At 55.0% G+C, this 17,164-nt stretch overlaps 6 protein-coding genes across 6 annotated transcripts; all 6 read left to right on the top strand.

The window, feature by feature from the left end:
* Positions 1-713: 713 nt before the first annotated feature.
* On the top strand, positions 714-1,718 carry PFLUO_LOCUS5587 (uncharacterized protein; the record flags this gene model as incomplete). The annotated part of the gene is made up of 1 exon (XM_073783047.1): positions 714-1,718. One exon carries the CDS (start codon positions 714-716, stop codon positions 1,716-1,718), a length of 1,005 nt encoding a protein of 334 aa, XP_073639641.1.
* A 1,472-nt stretch (positions 1,719-3,190) lies between these two features.
* PFLUO_LOCUS5586 (uncharacterized protein) lies at positions 3,191-7,818 on the top strand (the record flags this gene model as incomplete). The annotated part of the gene is made up of 3 exons (XM_073783046.1): positions 3,191-4,414; positions 4,475-4,584; positions 4,929-7,818. 3 exons carry the CDS (start codon positions 3,191-3,193, stop codon positions 7,816-7,818), a joined length of 4,224 nt encoding a protein of 1,407 aa, XP_073639640.1.
* Positions 7,819-8,434: 616 nt separating this feature from the next.
* On the top strand, positions 8,435-9,501 carry PFLUO_LOCUS5585 (uncharacterized protein; the record flags this gene model as incomplete). Its single annotated transcript, XM_073783045.1, has 3 exons — positions 8,435-8,501; positions 8,615-9,344; positions 9,399-9,501. The coding sequence occupies 3 exons, from the start codon at positions 8,435-8,437 to the stop codon at positions 9,499-9,501; spliced, it is 900 nt and encodes a 299-aa protein (XP_073639639.1).
* Positions 9,502-9,972: 471 nt separating this feature from the next.
* Positions 9,973-11,246, top strand: PFLUO_LOCUS5584 (Non-classical phosphatidylinositol transfer protein (PITP); the record flags this gene model as incomplete). The annotated part of the gene is made up of 2 exons (XM_073783043.1): positions 9,973-10,583; positions 10,637-11,246. 2 exons carry the CDS (start codon positions 9,973-9,975, stop codon positions 11,244-11,246), a joined length of 1,221 nt encoding a protein of 406 aa, XP_073639638.1.
* A 747-nt stretch (positions 11,247-11,993) lies between these two features.
* Positions 11,994-13,439, top strand: PFLUO_LOCUS5583 (SAGA complex subunit; the record flags this gene model as incomplete). The annotated part of the gene is made up of 3 exons (XM_073783042.1): positions 11,994-12,363; positions 12,416-12,834; positions 12,894-13,439. The coding sequence occupies 3 exons, from the start codon at positions 11,994-11,996 to the stop codon at positions 13,437-13,439; spliced, it is 1,335 nt and encodes a 444-aa protein (XP_073639637.1).
* Positions 13,440-15,021: 1,582 nt separating this feature from the next.
* PFLUO_LOCUS5582 (spermidine resistance protein) lies at positions 15,022-16,584 on the top strand (the record flags this gene model as incomplete). The annotated part of the gene is made up of 2 exons (XM_073783041.1): positions 15,022-15,139; positions 15,194-16,584. The coding sequence occupies 2 exons, from the start codon at positions 15,022-15,024 to the stop codon at positions 16,582-16,584; spliced, it is 1,509 nt and encodes a 502-aa protein (XP_073639636.1).
* Positions 16,585-17,164: the final 580 nt, after the last annotated feature.

The following is a 17,164-nucleotide window of genomic DNA, read 5'->3' as shown; positions in this document are numbered from 1 at the left end:
TTTCATGTTCACGAGTGGGTAGCTACGACCAGGCCAGTGAACTACTTCTGTAGCTACTAGGTGTGTCATCATTTCCTCATTCAAGCAGGTCCAAATTCCTCACGTTACATGCCCCGGGGCCAATCTGAACAAGATCCCGATCGCCATGCAGGACATTGGGGCCAGAATCCAAAATGGGGCCGGACGTCAAAACGTGAAAAAGCCTTTTGGAATCTGATACACTGCCTTCTTACGAGATGCAGTGGATCATCCAACTCTCGGGGCTAGCTCTGGCAAATTGTCACATATTGACAAGGGTCACTTTGTTGGATGTACCTCCCCCAAACTGCCGAATCAGAGGCACCCCCATGTGGCGATACCCATAACATAGCCCAACCTACACCGGACTTTTGGTCGATGAATGGAGGGATGAGATCCACCATCTGCTAATGGGGTCCAATTCTCCCTTCTCGAGCTTCTCGAGTAGAATGCATAAATAAAGGAGCTTGCTCACGCCATCAAGGGATTTGTTTTCTTCATCCCCAATCACGACAAGCTTCCTCCAGTCTTCTTTCCTCGGTTCTTGACGAATCCGTTTGTATATTTTTTTATTCTATTCTATCGGAGTTGATCTCCTTTTTACGAAATCTTCAACGGTATTCCTGGATTTGAATACCATCAGCATCCATCTCTTACATTCACACACGGATTGATTCCCTGTTCCAATATTCAACATGCGTTTCTCAACTGTGGCTAGCATTGGTCTTATGGCTTCCGCGGCGTCGGCTGTGCCGCACCGCAAGATTCGTCGTGACAACGGTCCTCTGAACGTCGTCTACTGGGGTCAGAATGGGGGCAGTGCCGTCGAGAACAACGACATGTCTTCCTACTGCACCGGGCAATCCGGAATTGACGTGATTGTTCTATCGTTCCTTGACGTATATGGCAATGGTCAGATGATTCCTAGTGGATCTTTTGGCCAAAGTTGCAGTGTTTCCAGCTCCGGTGAGGGCCAGGGCTGTGAGTCCATCGGCTCGGCTATCACGACTTGCCAGAACGCGGGCGTCAAGGTGCTTGTCTCGCTTGGCGGTGCTGCTGGATCTTACAGTTTGGCCTCGCAGGCGGAGGCGGAGACCATTGGTGCGAACCTGTGGTCTGCCTATGGCGGCGGCGGCAATGGCTCCGTTCCCCGTCCCTTCGGAAATGCCGCCGTCGATGGCTGGGATTTCGATATCGAAGTCGCCACTGGAAACGAGTACTACCAATACCTGATTTCGACTCTGCGCTCCAAGTTCACCCAAGATTCCAGCAAGACCTATCTCATCTCTGGGGCTCCGCAGTGCCCGATTCCCGAGCCGAACATGCAGGCAATCATCACCACCTCGCAGTTCGATTACCTCTGGGTCCAGTTCTACAACAACCCTGGCTGCTCCATGCCCGCCCCCAACTTCAGCGCGTGGGTTGCGAACGTCGCCAATACTCCCTCATCCCGCGCAAAGATCTTCCTCGGTGTTCCCGCCTCCGCAGATGCCGCCACGGGCACCGCCTCCGGCGCGCAGTACTACGTTGACCCCACCGCTCTGGCAACCGTTGTCAGTAGCATTGGCGCCAACAGCACTTCTTCTGGCTTCGGCGGTATCATGATGTGGGACGCTGGTTTCTCCGACGGCAACATGGAGGGCGCCTGCACTTATGCCCAGCAGGCCAAGTCTATCCTCACAACCGGCGCGCCCTGCTAAATGAGCACGGGTGTGTTTGGCTGGAGTTAAAACGACTACACTCTTTGTATATACTGTCTGGCCCCTTGGATTGGGGGCTTACGCTTTGCTCTAGACCAGTCTCTATAGACATTTTTGCATTCAGATGGAATCTGCGACAGGACGCTCGTTGATGGAACATGTATTACGCGCTATTGAACTTTTTGTTACTCGATATACCATTGATTATACTGCATCTCATTGTCAAAAACATTTTTCTCTACGACAGGAATTCAACGTAGTCGTACAAAATGGGGAGACCGGAAATGGAACTAGCGATAGGACGAGATTTTGTAGTCTTATGATAGCCTTGATTGTCGGGACCCCATTCCCCAAAGACAATCATGTGCTGCTATCGAAAGCAAACTGCTAGTAAGGGGAAGAACAAAGACCCCGGACGAAGCTCATGACGCATGGGTCACTACTTGGTAGCTATTGACCTGTTAGATATGGTTAATTTATGTACTACATGCTTGCCAGGGTCCCGAGAACTGGTTTGATTTCTCCGCGAGAACAGATATATTCAGTGCCATATCCACTGTGGAGGGAGCAGATATACTGGTAGATGGCGGCATCTCTGGATTGACGAAAGTGACTGTCTTCCATTTTTCTGACGGTGGATCCCTCTAAGAATAGTTATGCTTAAATGCCATGGTGCTCTCTCGTCGCCGTCGGTCCCCTATCCACGTGATAGACCATCGCGCAACGCAAGGGAAGAGGGTGGGCGCATGATTTGCTGACGAGTCCAGCGAGTTGCTGTCGCCCGGGCTCGTGAGTGGCTGGAACGCCGGTGGGGGAGGAGGGTGCCAGCGCAGTCGTGCAGCAGCAAGGTATGCCAGCGCATCCTTGTACCGGTACTTGTGGCTGTGTACTTCCCCCCAACGAATCTCTACAAAAGTACCTGGTCCGACAGTCCCACTACCCCCCCGCCTCTCCTCCAGTCCCCTGCAACAGTCCGATTCGAGTCACTTGCCTCAGTCTCTCTCCTGTTCGTTCTTCATGGCTTCCATGCCTCAACCTCCTCCTTCTCCTGCTTCACCGTCCTCTTCTCATCCCTCCCCCCCCCTCTCCTCCTCATCCTGGACCCTGCCTCTTCGCTTTGCCCCGGTCGGGTGCGCCACCAGCCTGTCGTCATCCTCGCGATAGAGCCATGCGATAAGCACCCGATTGCCGACAGGGGCAGTTTGCGACGTCTGCCCACGCTGGTCCATGGCAAGATGTTGGACTCTGACGGGGAGCATCGGGGTCCCTCCCCCGCCGGTCTAACCAGTAGGTCGCTCGGCCGTGATTCCTGCCCCAGATCTGATCTGCTCCAAGCCGCCACGCGCGACCCACCACCATGCGATCCGCCATCGCAAGAAGATCCCGCTTCAATCCCTTTGCCGCCCTCTCCATCACCAGAAGGTGTACCAGTGCCATCCCCGCCAGTGGAAGTTCCCGTGGATGAACCAGCCATGGGACCCGGTGAGTCGGGTGGCTCGGCCCGTTCCAGTCCCAGAATCAGGCCGCTCGACGGACAACCCGTGTCCCGGACGACTCCAGTGGCCACCACGCCGAACCCGTCACATTCCCAGGTTTCCCTGGAAGATTTTGCCACCCGGTATCGCCAGAGCCAGCGGAAACAGGTCCAAAGAAAACGCCTGGAAAAGCGCCTGCGCGCTACCAAGGTATCCATCGGCGTCTCAGCGCGCATGATTCGCGTCGGGGTCTCTGTGCAGCGCGGTCTGGTTGAAGCCCTAAGAAATGACGACAAAACCACTTTCGTTGCCCTGTACCACACGTTTCATGATCTTCATCAATCTTGTAGCGCCTCGGACCGGCGCGATGACCAACAGGGTTCCATAGATGAGCCGGGACCCTCCTCGGTCTCCGAGGTGGATCATTCCCCGGATTTCTTTCATCAGTTGAGTCCCCAGTCCAGGACTGACCTTCTGGAAATATTGCGACTGGTTCGCTCGGATTCACAGTTCCTGGTCAACCGCCTGCGCGGCCTGACTTCATCCCAACTGGCCGCATTATCTTCTCCGGCTGCTGCGTTGGATACTAGTGACCCTTCGTATCCTTCTTCATCCCGCGGGCGAGCCCAGTCCTTCTTGAACCGTGCCCAGTCTCCCTCTACTTCCTTCAAGGATCATGCCTTGGCCTTTGAGAGGACCGATCCCCTGCCGATAATGCTCTGTAACATCTTTGCTGCTCCCGTGGACCCAGACACACCCGAATCCCGGTTGCGCGTGGAAGTGTGGTCCTCTGTCTGCGCCCAACTAATGGCCCAAGGTAGCAGTAGATACTACCCTCTCATCGGCCAGATCCTGTCCACTTGGGCCGCTGGTAGTAATTGGAAAGCCCGCCCCAGGTTTGAGCTTTACCTGATGGACATATTGCAAACTGGTGCCTTCCTCTTGGAGCATATAGACCCTCCGTCCGGCTTGGATTTCGCCGCCGAGCCCTTGGATCCACTGCGGACGGATGTTGCAGAAGAGTTCTTTGCTTCCGCTGTGGAAGGCTTGTTCCGAGTTTTGGATGATCCTGATGCTGGCTTCCCTCGTGCGATCCTGCAGTTTGCCAAGGCTGTTCTGCGCAAATTGGACACACCGGAAGGCCGCCATCGCTTTTTAGAATTCCTGTTTGTCCAGTGGTTCTTCTCCAAGTTCCTCTATGGCGCCCTGACATATCCGGAGGTAGGGTCCTCCTTTCTCTGCTGAAGCTTTGCGGGCTGACCACACCTTGTCTTTCATCAGAGTCATGGTCTTCTCTTGGACTTTCATATTGCAAAAGACGCCCGTGAGAAACTCCTGGGCCAGGTGGGATTACGAGCCTATTCCCAAGTCTTCGCTGTCCTACGCTCCATGTGCGTTGTTACCACCCGATATCTATGCCGTCGGCTTTTGAGTGATCGCTAAATAGTGATAGGCACCACTTTTCAATCCCACGCCCGGCAATCAGAGACCGTGTGGAAAATATGCTTTCCCAATTCCAGACGGTCGTATCTCCAGAACACTCCACGATGGACGCTTCCATGGGTTCTTCCAAAGCGCCTATGAAAAACTCCCCTTCAACTTTCCTGATGCTGTCCGCCGCGGATATCCACACAATATTGGTCGCTCTTTTCCCTAAATCTTGCAGTCAACCCTATTCTCCCACAACAGCCCCAGGAGTTCCTGCTTGGACCTCTATCTTCTCACAGCCCTATAGGCACGATCAGGAAACTCCACTTGAGCCTGGGATCCTTCGTTCCAAACTTGATCCAATCTCGCAGTCCCCTTCACACCATGGTTCCTTGTTCTCAACCGAAGCACGAACTGTTTCGCTTCCGGAAGACGGTCTTGGCCAAAAAGCAGCTCGTATTCGCTTCGAGCTGGCAGACCTCGGGGACCCAGATGAGCGGCTAAGTCTGCAACATCCCTCGGGTGAAGATTGGACAATCTTCTCTATTGCTAGCGATGGCCAAGGTCTCACATGGAGTCTACTTCCGGACTGCAAGGCTAGTCCCACAAAGTCATCTGTTATTGAAAGTGACGATGATGCCCGGTCCACCACCCTCGGACTAGAGGAGAACCATGAAGCATTGCAGACGGCCATTGTCCGACTTGTCAAGGAAAACCGCCCTCGTGATCTTGATGATGACCCTTTTTCGCCAACATTGCAACCCGTTCACAAGTCTCTGAGGCAACGGTTCAACCAGGCCATGGCGTCTTGCCATCATGACTCGGACTTTGTTGGTGCCCACTACTGGTGGAATGCCGCACGCCAAATACGACAAAGTGCGAGCGATCCTTCACCGACCTCCGTGGATGATACATGGATCCTGGGTCCAATGCATGATTCCTGCACTCGCTCTTTAAACCATTCCCAAGTCGTCATTGAGCGCTGCGAAATTGATTTCGTCTCTCTGGATCAAAGCCTGCGTCGTTTACAAACACAGCTCAAGGGCCTGATGACAACTGTTTCCCGAGTCCGCAATAAGATGTGGTATATGACGGATGTTAAGAATTCCATGCGCTACGAAGATGCGAAGCACGTGGCCATGGCTCTCAAGACCATGATCTACTCGGCGCGGCTCTTCAATCATTTCCCTGACGATTCTCGGTCCCGCGGTGCTCGATCGCTGGGTGGATCTCTGTTCCAAAAGCCAGAACTACAGGTAATGAACATGATGAAAGCACCGAGCAGCCAAGGTGGCCCGAACAAGCTCTCCGACGAGCAGGTGGATCTGACACGAAAGTGGCTATCCCACAACGGCATCGAAAACTTCTGCAAGGGCGAGGAAAGAATCCACCGGTTTTGCTACGAGGTCCGGAATAGCATCAGCCGACTGGTGGGCGAGACGATGGCCGAGGCGCCGGTACTTTGGGCGAGCGAACTGTTCCAGGCAGAGAGGGCAAAATACGAAGGATATGGGGCTCGCGCGTTTCCGGGATTGTCCATGCCCAACACTCCACGACCTTCAACAACCGCTAGTGAAGATGCGATGCACGCCTTTCAACTGCATGGGACAAATCTGTCCGTACCAGATCCAGTGTCTCGCATCTCCCAGGACAATCCGTCGCTAGGCCGCAAGTCCTCCATCCAAAGCCTCCTTTCTGATAAATGGAAACATCCGCGTGACCTTCCATCTATTGATCTGTCCTCGACTGGAGGCTCACTTGGCCGTGCGGCTTCAACGTCAACTGGTGATACCTACAGCACGTTCTGGTCGGCACCTCATCGACATCCCATGTATGCTGCTAGCGCGTCAAGCATTTATTCGCGGTCACCTTCCATGTTCAGTGAGGCTGCAACTCGGCTGCCCCGTCGCACCGAGCGCAAGACACATGGCAAAGTAGTATTTATGGATGACGTGCGGCAAACGTTGACCAGTCTTCTTCTCAGTGACTTGGGCTCTCCAGTGTGGAGTTGTGGCAGCGAAACGGATGCCTGGTTTACCAACACCCTGGACCAGACACGGATCCGGGTGCAAATGGAGCGACGAGCTAGGATCCAGAAGTTCTATGCTGATTATGATGAGCGGTCAAAATGCGTTGGGGATCCACAGCATGCGTCTCAGAAAGGTCGGCGAAGCAGGTCTCTCGACTGTCTGAGTGGACGTGCACGCACTACACCCATTGAAAACGCATGGTCCAAGAAACCCTTGGCTACTTCTGACGCGGATGGCCAGTCGAGCTTTTCATATCAGACGGTGTTCCATCGGCTGATTGAAGTGTTCTCGCGTCATGGAAACCCTTTCGTCAAACTCAATGCGTTGCGGGATCTACGATCGTTGGTGATCGCATCACTGATCTCGTCACATGAAGCTAGCTGCTCAACAAATAGAATGCGATCGTCATCTAGTGAAAGTGAAAGCATGCGAAACCGTCGCTCTGGAGCCTCGCGTCCGGCGACACGCCACAGCTTCTCGGAAACGACCAGGGCCACACTCCCCCAAGCCGACTCATTCGCAACGTCCTCATCACAGCCAGAGTCTGTCACCTCTGGCTGCCGACAATCCGACTATTCGGCGCCGTCCGAGGATCAGATCGTGTCGACTCTGCGCGACCTGATTTTGGAAGTCAAGCCCAAGACCCTTTTCCGCGACCTTCAATTCATCTCGGCGTTCGTCCCCTCCGATCAGCTGAACAAGACCGATCGCGGCACTGCCTTCCTCCAATTCGGCCTCGCCGCGCTGAGCCTCAAGGACGAAATCTGCAACAGCATGGTCGAGATCGCAGACCGGATCGTCTCCCAGGAACTGGATCGGCGCCATCCGCTCCCCGGGTCCGAGTTCTACCCACGACCTGGCCATGCCATCGAGGACGCCGCCGGGATGTGGATCATCACTGCCAAAGAGGGGAATGCAGTCGCGCAACGCGAGCTGGCCATCCTCTACCTCACCCACCCCGAGCTGCTGCCACGCGTGACTCTGCCCCTCACTCTGCCGCGCGACACCTTCAAGGCAGAGATGATGTACCGCCGTGGGAAGGACTCCAAGTCCGACCCCCAAAGCATGTGCCTGGCTCTGCACTGGATGCAGCTGTCTGCCACGGGGGGCGACACTCTTGCGTGCAATCGACTCCGTGAGCGCGAGGAGTTTGATTCGATCGCGTGAGCGTCGAGCCCTTCGTTGTCTTTTCTCCGATCTATTTCTAATACAGCCACGTGAATCTGGATTATTCTGTTGGTGTCCTATTTGGTTTTTTTGGGTTCTTTCTCTCTTTATATACCCCGTGCGGGCGATATATTTCCTGTCATGTCATGTTTTTTCTGGGTAGGCGTTTGAGCCCATCTGTAGCGACGTTCCTAGGAGGATGTCCCTAAGATTAGCGTCCTAGTGTGACTGTGGGAGCATAATAAAGTGATAAGCATACCTAATCAGGAACTCAGCCGAAGCCGACGCATTCCAATGATCGACGTCATCGGGCACCCTTTGGCAGCTGATAGTCAAGCCCCACTTGAACGACCGCCTTCAATCTGCTGACTTCGCGTTTTCTTGCTTTCTCACTTCTCACTTCTCTCTCTCCCTCCCCTCGTGGCTGAGACACATCGTATTCACCCAAGATTCACTTGCTGGCCTGAACCACAGGGATACACCAGCTGAACAACTCCCGGGCATCTCCGTCTGACTACGGCAAATATACTAAAGAGGGCCCTCTCCCCCTTCGCTCTTCCCACGTCCACTTGCAAATCGGGCGGCACACGTGCCTATTTCCCACCAGCTACTCACGATGACCACGGCACCGCACATGCCGGCTAAGGCGCACAGCACCGACGCTGTGCACCAGCGGCCAAGGGGTGAGAATCGCCTTTTTTGTGTGGTCATATTCGCTCCCCAGGGCGGGGTTTCGTCGCGAGCCCAAAAAAGAGAAGGATTCGAATTAAGCTAACATCCCCCCCTTCACCTACAGGCATCTTGAAAAACAGCCACTCCTTCCAGGCGGGTTCTGCTGCTGCTGCCCCCGTTGAAACCGCAATTACCCCACCTTCCGTCCCGACGATCGCAGAGCCCCCCGACACCAAGGATCTCACGCTCCAAAACACCCTGCAGAACGCAGGCCGGCGTCGGTCCTCGTCCACGACAGGGCCCGGCTCCTCGTCCCGCCGACAGTCGAGCGCCAGCGCATACGACGAGAATTCGCCACGTCTGAAGTGGGACGAAGCGAACTTGTACCTGACGGAGCAGGAGCGGACGGCCAAGATGAAGATCGACGAGCCGAAGACGCCCTATGCCCCGCACTACGATCCCGCCGAAGATGAGGAGGAGCTGCGGCTGGCGGAGGCGAGGGAGAGCTTGATCGACGTCCAGGACGTGGTGGTTGACGAGCTGGATAAGACAACCAAGGGCGGGAATCACAAGAAGGGCGCCTCTGAAGATGAAATTCCGGACTTGGAGCTCGGTGAGGCTGAGGAGTCAATGCCCGACGACCTGGAGGATCCGCGCATCTACCGGGACCGCAGTATGAGCACGGACTCGCACAAGGGCGAGAAGCATGTCGTTGTCGGTGCGGAGGCCAATGGGGGCGAGGCGCCGAGTGGCGATCACCTCCTGAACACCGAAGAGGCGAGGGAGAAGCACCGCCAGTTTGAGAAACAGCGGAAGATGCACTATGAGATGAGGAATATCAAGGAACTGCTTGCGTGAGTCGGTGTGGTTGTTGGTCGTCAGTGTATCCATTGCTAATGTGTCTCTAGTCACCCAGAGGATGAAATGGAAGAAGATGAGGACGATGTCGAGCCCGGTCCCCCACCCGCTGTCCCTCAAATCCCCTCGCATTTCCGTAACGGTGGACCATAGCGGGTGGGTTTGCTGCCTGGACTTGATTTTTCCGATGACACTTTTCCACCCCATTGTCCCCTTCCTTGTATATTCCCCAGCGCATCTCTTTTCCGGATCCGTCGTGCTGTTCTTCATGTCCATGTTTTGTGTTTCCTGTTATACAGAGATACAGATTGAGACCTCCAATTCATCATCATCATCATCATCATCATCATCATCATCATCATCATCATCATAGACAGACCATTGACCTCGAACTCAGAGTCGAGTCGTACAGGGCAAGCTTTTCGCCTGTAGAGCAATTGCGAATTGGACATACAAACATCGGGAGCCAAAGTGGGGCCGCACGGGAAGGACCAAGACTGATTGATAAAGACGTGATGGATTGACAAGGCAGCCGCGCACTAGTCACGAACTATTTATTTGCGCCCTTGGCCCCTGGTACCACCACTCTGGTTGACTTCCCCTTTCCACCTCTCTCACCCAACCATGGCAGACCAAAAGCCTGTAGAGACTGTTCTCGCGGAGTCTCAGCCGGCAACGCAGGATGTGGCCCCCGGCAGCAGCGAACAGCCCGCCGAGCCTGTCGCGACAACGACAGCAACCTCAGCCGAGCCAGCTGCAAACGAGGAAAACATTGCTCCCACAACCGACGAGGCCAACAATGCCACCGACACCGACGCCGGGACTTCCGCAGCGGCCAAGCCTGAAGAGCAGCCTGCGTACCTCGTCAAAATCCCCGCCCTGGTGCAATTCTTCGACAAGCTGCCCGCCCTCCTGGCCAGCACTGGCCATGGCGAGATGTGGGGTGTGCCCCTCAAGGACCGCGACGACGTGCCCACCGTCAACGTACTGATCAAGTTCCTGCGCGCCAATGACGGGAACCTCCCGGCGGCGGAGGAGCAGCTGCGCAAGGCGCTCGCGTGGCGCAAGGAGATGGATCCGCTGGCGTTGGTCTCTACGGGCAAGCATAGCAAGCTCAAGTTCGACGGCTTGGGATTCGTGACAAACTACGAGGAGAACGGGCAGCCGCTGGTGTTTACGTGGAATATCTATGGTGCGGTCAAGGACATGTCGGCGACTTTTGAAAATCTGGATGAGTATGGGCTTTCCCCCGTGTTGTCAGGTAGGACCAGAGACTGATCTCGTGCAGGTTCATCCAATGGCGCGTCGCGCTCATGGAAGTCGCCGTGCAAGACCTGAAGATGAAAGACGCCACGACCGTGATCGACTACGACGGCGAGGATCCATACCAGATGTACCAAGTCCACGACTATCTCAACGTGAAGTTCCTCCGAATGGACCCCACCGTCCGGGCCGCGACCAAGAAAACAATCGAGGTCTTCTCGACCGCGTACCCAGAGCTCCTGCGCGAGAAGTTCTTCGTCAACGTCCCCGCCATCATGGGCTGGATGTTCTCCGCCATGAAGCTCATCCTGAGCCGCAACACCACCCGCAAGTTCCATCCGATCTCCAACGGCGTCAATCTGGCGCGCGAGTTCCCGCTTGGTATTGCGGCGCAGATCCCGACAGTCTATGGCGGGAAGGGTCCCGAGCTGTCGAAGGGTGCGAGGTCGTTGGCGCTGGAGGATGATACGGGCGTCGAGGCTAAGGATCATGCTCAGACGGCTGTGGCTAAGCCTGCTGAGACTGCTGCCCCTGCAGTGCCTGCCAAGGATGACGAGCCCGCTAAGGAGGAGCTCGCAAAGGATGCGCCCACGGTGACCGAGGAGGCCACTCCTGCTGCGGCTGAGGTCAAATAGATACCCTCTCTTTCTCACTGTCTGTCTTTTCCGAGCTGTGCGTTGAGTTGAGATACCCGAGTGGTGCATGGCCATCTTTGATTTTGCGATTGATTCACCAGGACCAATTATTATTGTTAGTCTGTAGCCCCTAATTGAATTCTTTGGTCCAGTGGCCTACATAAGCTTCTACAACTGTATCCCTTGTGTATTGGGTTTAGCCATAGAGATATGTAGAGTGCAACGAGGACTACTTTCACCCACCTTAGCGATCAGCTTCAGGATCACGAGGTAAGTCGCTCACTATTGATGCCTAGTCCACTCACAGCAAGTGGGTTCCGACCGAGAAAATAATGAAGCTGAAATGTAGGTTTCATAGATCGACCGAGAGTGCAGGATGTAGCTGGGCCAACCGCTTTGAGGTTAGGGTTGCTTCTACGGGAGACCACACAGCCGCCTGCGCAATTCGGCCGCGCTTTGACTTGGCTTAATTCACAGTCACCTTCACGTCCTTGCTATTGCCTTGATATTATTCTGGTCGCTCCCTCGCCCTGTCACTACGCTATCCCGGGGGGTTTTTTTTATTCTGGTTTCTGCTAGAATCGCCGGGCGATTTCCCAGCATGCGACTCTGTTTCTGAATCATCCATCCGCCAGAAGTTGACTCGCCTTCGCGCATCACCTTCATCTCTCCTCGCTCGCCTTATTGCATCCCCGAGCCCTTCACTTCGCTCTCCGTTTCTTCGCACTGCATATAAACACTTCCACGATGTCCGTCTGGAACCCAGACAATATCCGCGACGTTGCCGAGTCCGTCGGCATCGCCAACCTCAACCACGATGTGACCGAGAACCTGGCCCGCGATGTCGAATACCGGGTAGCGCAAGTGTTGGAGGAGGCTCTCAAGTCCATGCGCCATGGCAAGCGCACCGTCCTTACGACGCAAGATATCTCCCTTGCGCTGCGGGTGCTCGACGTGGAGCCGCTGTACGGCTACGAATCCATTCGCCCGCTGCGGTTCGGTGAGGCGTCGCTGGGACCCGGGCAACCGCTTTTCTATGTTGAGGATGAGGAGGTGGACTTTGAGAAGTTGATTAATGCGCCCTTGCCCCGGGTGCCTCGCGAGGTTTCTTTTACTGGTGAGTTTCACGCGAAGCACAGGAAGAAAATTGGCTAAGATATCTCTCCCAGCCCATTGGCTCGCCGTTGAAGGCGTGCAGCCGTCCATCCCCCAGAACCCGTCCGCCGCGGACTCGCGCAACCTCGAGCTGGTTTCAAAGGGCCCCAATGCAAACTCCACACTAGCGGCCATGAGTGGCACGGGCGACGTCGCTGTCAAGCCGTTGGTGAAACATGTGCTCTCCAAAGAGCTGCAGCTGTATTTCGAGAAAGTCTGCAGTGCTTTTCTGGACGAGACCAGCGAGGACTATCGGACCTCTGGGTATTCCAGCCTGCGCGAGGATCCGGGCCTGCACCAGCTGGTGCCGTACTTTGTGCAGTTTATCGCCGAGAAGGTCACCCACAGCCTCAAAAACATCTTCGTGCTGACTCAGGTCATGCACATGGCCGAAGCCCTGGTCCAGAACAAGGCCCTCTATGTGGACCCCTATGTAAGCCGGACAACTCCTTGGACTCATGCAGGAACTTCCGTGAAGCTGACCGCTCCCAGATCGCATCCCTGGTCCCCTCCATCTTGACGTGTCTGATCGGCCGCCAACTCGGTGGAGCCACTGACCTAACCGAGCAATTCGCCCTGCGCGATTTGGCGGCCTCGCTGCTCGGCCTCATCGCAAAAAAATACTCTCATTCCTCTCACATGCTAAAACCGCGACTGGTACGCTCCTGTCTGAAGAACTTGCTCGATCCTTCCAAGCCGTTTGGCTCCCACTACGGAGCTATCCTCGGCCTGCACGCTGTAGGAGGTGCGGAGGTGGTGCGTGTGCTTATCCTTCCCAATCTGATCGACTACTCCAAACTACTGGCCGATGGCTTCGAAGACAGCGCTCGTCGGCCGGCCGCCGAGCGGGTGCTCGCTGCCCTTCTGGCCGTGCTGGCATCGCTCAATGATGGTCGGCCGTCGTTGACTAATGGCCACCCCGGCGTTGTCACGGAGGAGCTCCGATCGCGCCTGACGGAACAGGTGGGCGATCTGATCGCGGATAAGATCGCGGAGGCGGGAGAGGTGCAACTGGCGTCAGTAATTCTCGAAGCCTAAACTTTCTTCTTTGGATCTGGTCGAATGCGGCCTTTTTTCGTGTGGTTCGGGGGGTCCATGCGGCATGGCGTTGTACAACTCGGGCGTTATGTGGGGACCTGCTTACTTGTTTTCGTTCTTTTGTTGCGGAGAGGGGGGCATTGGGTGCAGAACATACCCTGCTTGCTTCGTGACTATACCAATGATAATCATGGCCATTGACCACCAGTGTTCAATTGCGCTGTCTAGTAGAGGAATCCGGAGTATACAATCGAATGTCCCACTACGTCACCTTCAGGGACACGGTCACGATCGCGGGAAAGCTAATTTTTCTGCCCCTGGCCACCGCCCCTTCTCCGGCCTGGTCGCATGAGGCATTTCCTGCCCGTTTTTCCTTCTCCTCCTCAGTCAATATCGTCCCGGACGATCTGCACACAGCTGCATCTTTTATTGACTTGGCAATTCGGTGTGTAACCCTTTCTCAGCCGTTGACACGCAAATTTTTTCCTTCCCCTCCAAGCAAAATCCCGGAGTGCCGGACTGACGCCCCTCCGTCCGACAGATTCTGCCCTCTATCCATCCGCTACGCCCCACGACATCAGCGGGTCCACAGACAATTTTCCTAATTACCAACCCAACCACCTTGCAAACATTCTTCTCTTTGCAACGGTCTTATTTTGACCAACTTCCCTCCCCCGTGCAAAAAGCAGAGAGACTTGTCTTCTCTGTTTGCGTCTTCCTGTCCGGTCGAATTCCCTTCGACTTTTTTTCCCCCTCGGGCACTCATTGGGTTGCTAGTTTGTGAGAGTCTGACCGACAGTCTGCTCCTACTTCAACCTCCCGCCGATGTTCACGACTGTGGCTCCTCGCTACATCGTGCTGCTCTAAGCCAACCTTATTTTCCCGCCTTCCATGTGCCAAAAGGATCTTCTGCGTTTCCTGTCCAAGCCCGCGAAGTAAGTGCCTTTTCTTTGCTGCCTGCCCAGACCGAGCGAAAAAAGTCTCTTCTGGCCTACAGCTCCGGGTCGGGCTGGTTGGTCAATGTTACAATGCTCTCTAAGAGCAGCATTACAAGAGATGTCTCACACGCAGTGGTTGTGTCACAAAAAAAGAAAGAACATCTGCTAACCATCTCGGCTTCCCTCCAGGCCTCGATAACGTGACTCCCGCTGGTCTTCACAACTCAACCTCGTTTCTCAACGATTTCCAACTCTCCCTTTTTCCAAAGAGCAGATACTCTCGTCTGCTAGTACTGATACTTTGACCGGTATCGGTATCTTCCAGCACGAGGGTACCCGACTGATAGTCACAATTTCTCTGCCGAGCGTCTTTCTCCTCTCCTTTGCCTTCATCCCTCCCTAGCAGCCCTTCAGGCTTGTCTACACGCACCATCTGCCTGGCCTGTCCGCCAGGCTCACCTCTTTTGCCCCAGGGCCTTCTCTTCTCAGACGGGCACCGCCCCCTTGTTCGTCTGGGTAAGTAGACAGTGCTTCTACAGCCTCAATTCTCTACTTGCATCAACCAACCTCCAGGGCGGTCCAACGTCACACATTTCTCTTCTTTCATCTTTGCTGCTATACCAGCCACGGCTGCATCTACGGATATGGTTTACATCGGTATTCCCAAGAACTATACCACTTCGCCGTCCTCATTCGCCGGTACTTCATTGACCATCAATCATGAAGCCACTCAGGACCTAGACTCGAGCGGTGCCTTTGAAGGTATGTCAAATTTCAACAGATCCAAAAGAAAACTTCGTTTCTAACTGTTTATAGGTCCCGAGAAGCTGCTGGAGGTGTGGTTCGCCCCCTCTGCCGCTGATCTGGGTGGCGCTGGTCCGGACGGCCTGAAGAAAGTGCCCGGTGAGATCTGGAAGGACATGCTGGATTTGGTCAACTGCCAGGTGCTCTCGGTTGTCTCGTCTGAGGATGTGGACGCCTACCTCCTGTCGGAATCTAGCCTGTTCGTCTGGCCGCACAAACTGATTCTCAAGACTTGCGGCACTACGACCCTGCTGTCGGGACTGCCTCGCATCTTGGAGATTGCCACCCTGTTTGCAGGGTTCCCACGCGCGACGGCTCCGCCCTCCCGTGGGATCTCGGTGGCTGCGGCACCTTACCGGGTCTTTTACAGCCGGAAGAACTACCTGTTCCCCGACCGCCAGCGTGGCCCCCACCGCAGCTGGCGTGATGAGGTCCGAAATATGGACAAGCTGTTTCTCAATGGAAGCGCTTACATGATTGGCAAGATGAATGGAGAGCACTGGTACCTGTACCTGACTGAGCCTCACACTCTGCTCACGCCCCCAGCCAGCCCTCAGGAGGCTGAGGAGGCTGTGACCGAAACCAAGATCCTCAGCTTCCCGGGTGAGAAAGTCCCCGCCGTGGACTGTGAGGAGTATGATGAGACTCTAGAGGTCCTGATGACCGATCTCGACGAAGACAACGCGAAGCAATTCTTTCTGGACAATGCCACTGCCGTGGCCGAGAAGAGCTACCGCAACTTCGACAAGGATGAAGGTGCCGAGCACGTGGACGTCTTCAGCAACACGTCCTCCGATCTGGATTCTCCGGACGTTGACGGCGGTCGTTTCCTGCCCACTGAGCTGACCACCGAGGGTCACGCTTTGGGTACCGTCGTCTCTGAGTCCTGCGGTCTGTCGGATGTCTACCCAAAGACCCAGTTCCCGGACGCGCGTATCGACGCCTACCTGTTCACTCCGTGCGGCTTCTCCGCCAACGGCGTGGTGCCCGCACCGGACGGCAAGTCTCCGACCCACTACTTCACCGTGCACGTCACGCCGGAGCCGCAGTGCTCGTACGCGTCCTTCGAGACCAACGTCCAGCACTCGCAGACCGGCCAGACCACCGCCGGTATCATCCAGCAGGTTGTCAACATCTTCAAGCCTGGCCGCTTCAGCGTGACGCTGTTTGAAACCAAGCCTGCCATTGACGAGGTTGCCGACGAAGCCAGCGGCTTCCATGACACGACCTACGTCCATCGCCAGGCTCTTCGTCGCTCTGCCAAGATGGAGCAAATTGAGGGCTACCGTCGTGTCGACCGCATTGTCCACGACCTGAACGGCTATGATCTTGTGTTCCGCTACTACGAACGCAACGACTGGAAAGGGGGGGCCCCGCGGATCGGGGAGAAGGGTCTCTGCTAGGGAAATCGGCTTTTTTCTCTCGAGTAGTGTGCCCGTTCATTCTCTCCTCGTTTTCCGACCTTTCCAACCGTTCTAGCACCTCTTCCCCTGTTCCCTTTTTTCGGGTTTTTGCACAGCTCTAATATCTATTCGTGTCTTCTCACTATCGAACACATATCGCATCATATCGCATCTTTCCGCTCTGAGCGACTCGTTCCTATTTGATTCGGTCTTCGTGTCCATGCTTCTGCTGAATGATGACATCAGCGATGTGACTTTCGAGTTTTATTCTTGTGATTTCGTGATTCCTACTCTTGTCACTCTTTTGTTCCAATCGACTATCTCTTCGTGGTCAACTCGTTTTCTTCGGGTCTGATCTATACTTCGAACTATCTTCTCTTGTAGACATTGTAGTTACTGTACTAGTAGCGAACCTCTCTCTTGTCAATAGAATGTGGCTGTGTCAACGATTCACATGAATGGGCAGGAAACCCAGACGTGGATATCGCTGATGCCTGAGGTGCCCATCAACGGAACAACCATATCCCGATCGTTATCGCCCGTTCGCAAGCTCCGGCAATCAGACACACTTGCTTCTTCA

Source organism: Penicillium psychrofluorescens, assembly GCF_964197705.1.
Source record: "Penicillium psychrofluorescens genome assembly, chromosome: 3".
Lineage (NCBI taxonomy): Eukaryota > Fungi > Ascomycota > Eurotiomycetes > Eurotiales > Aspergillaceae > Penicillium > Penicillium psychrofluorescens.
This window is presented reverse-complemented; position numbering and strand designations above follow the sequence as displayed.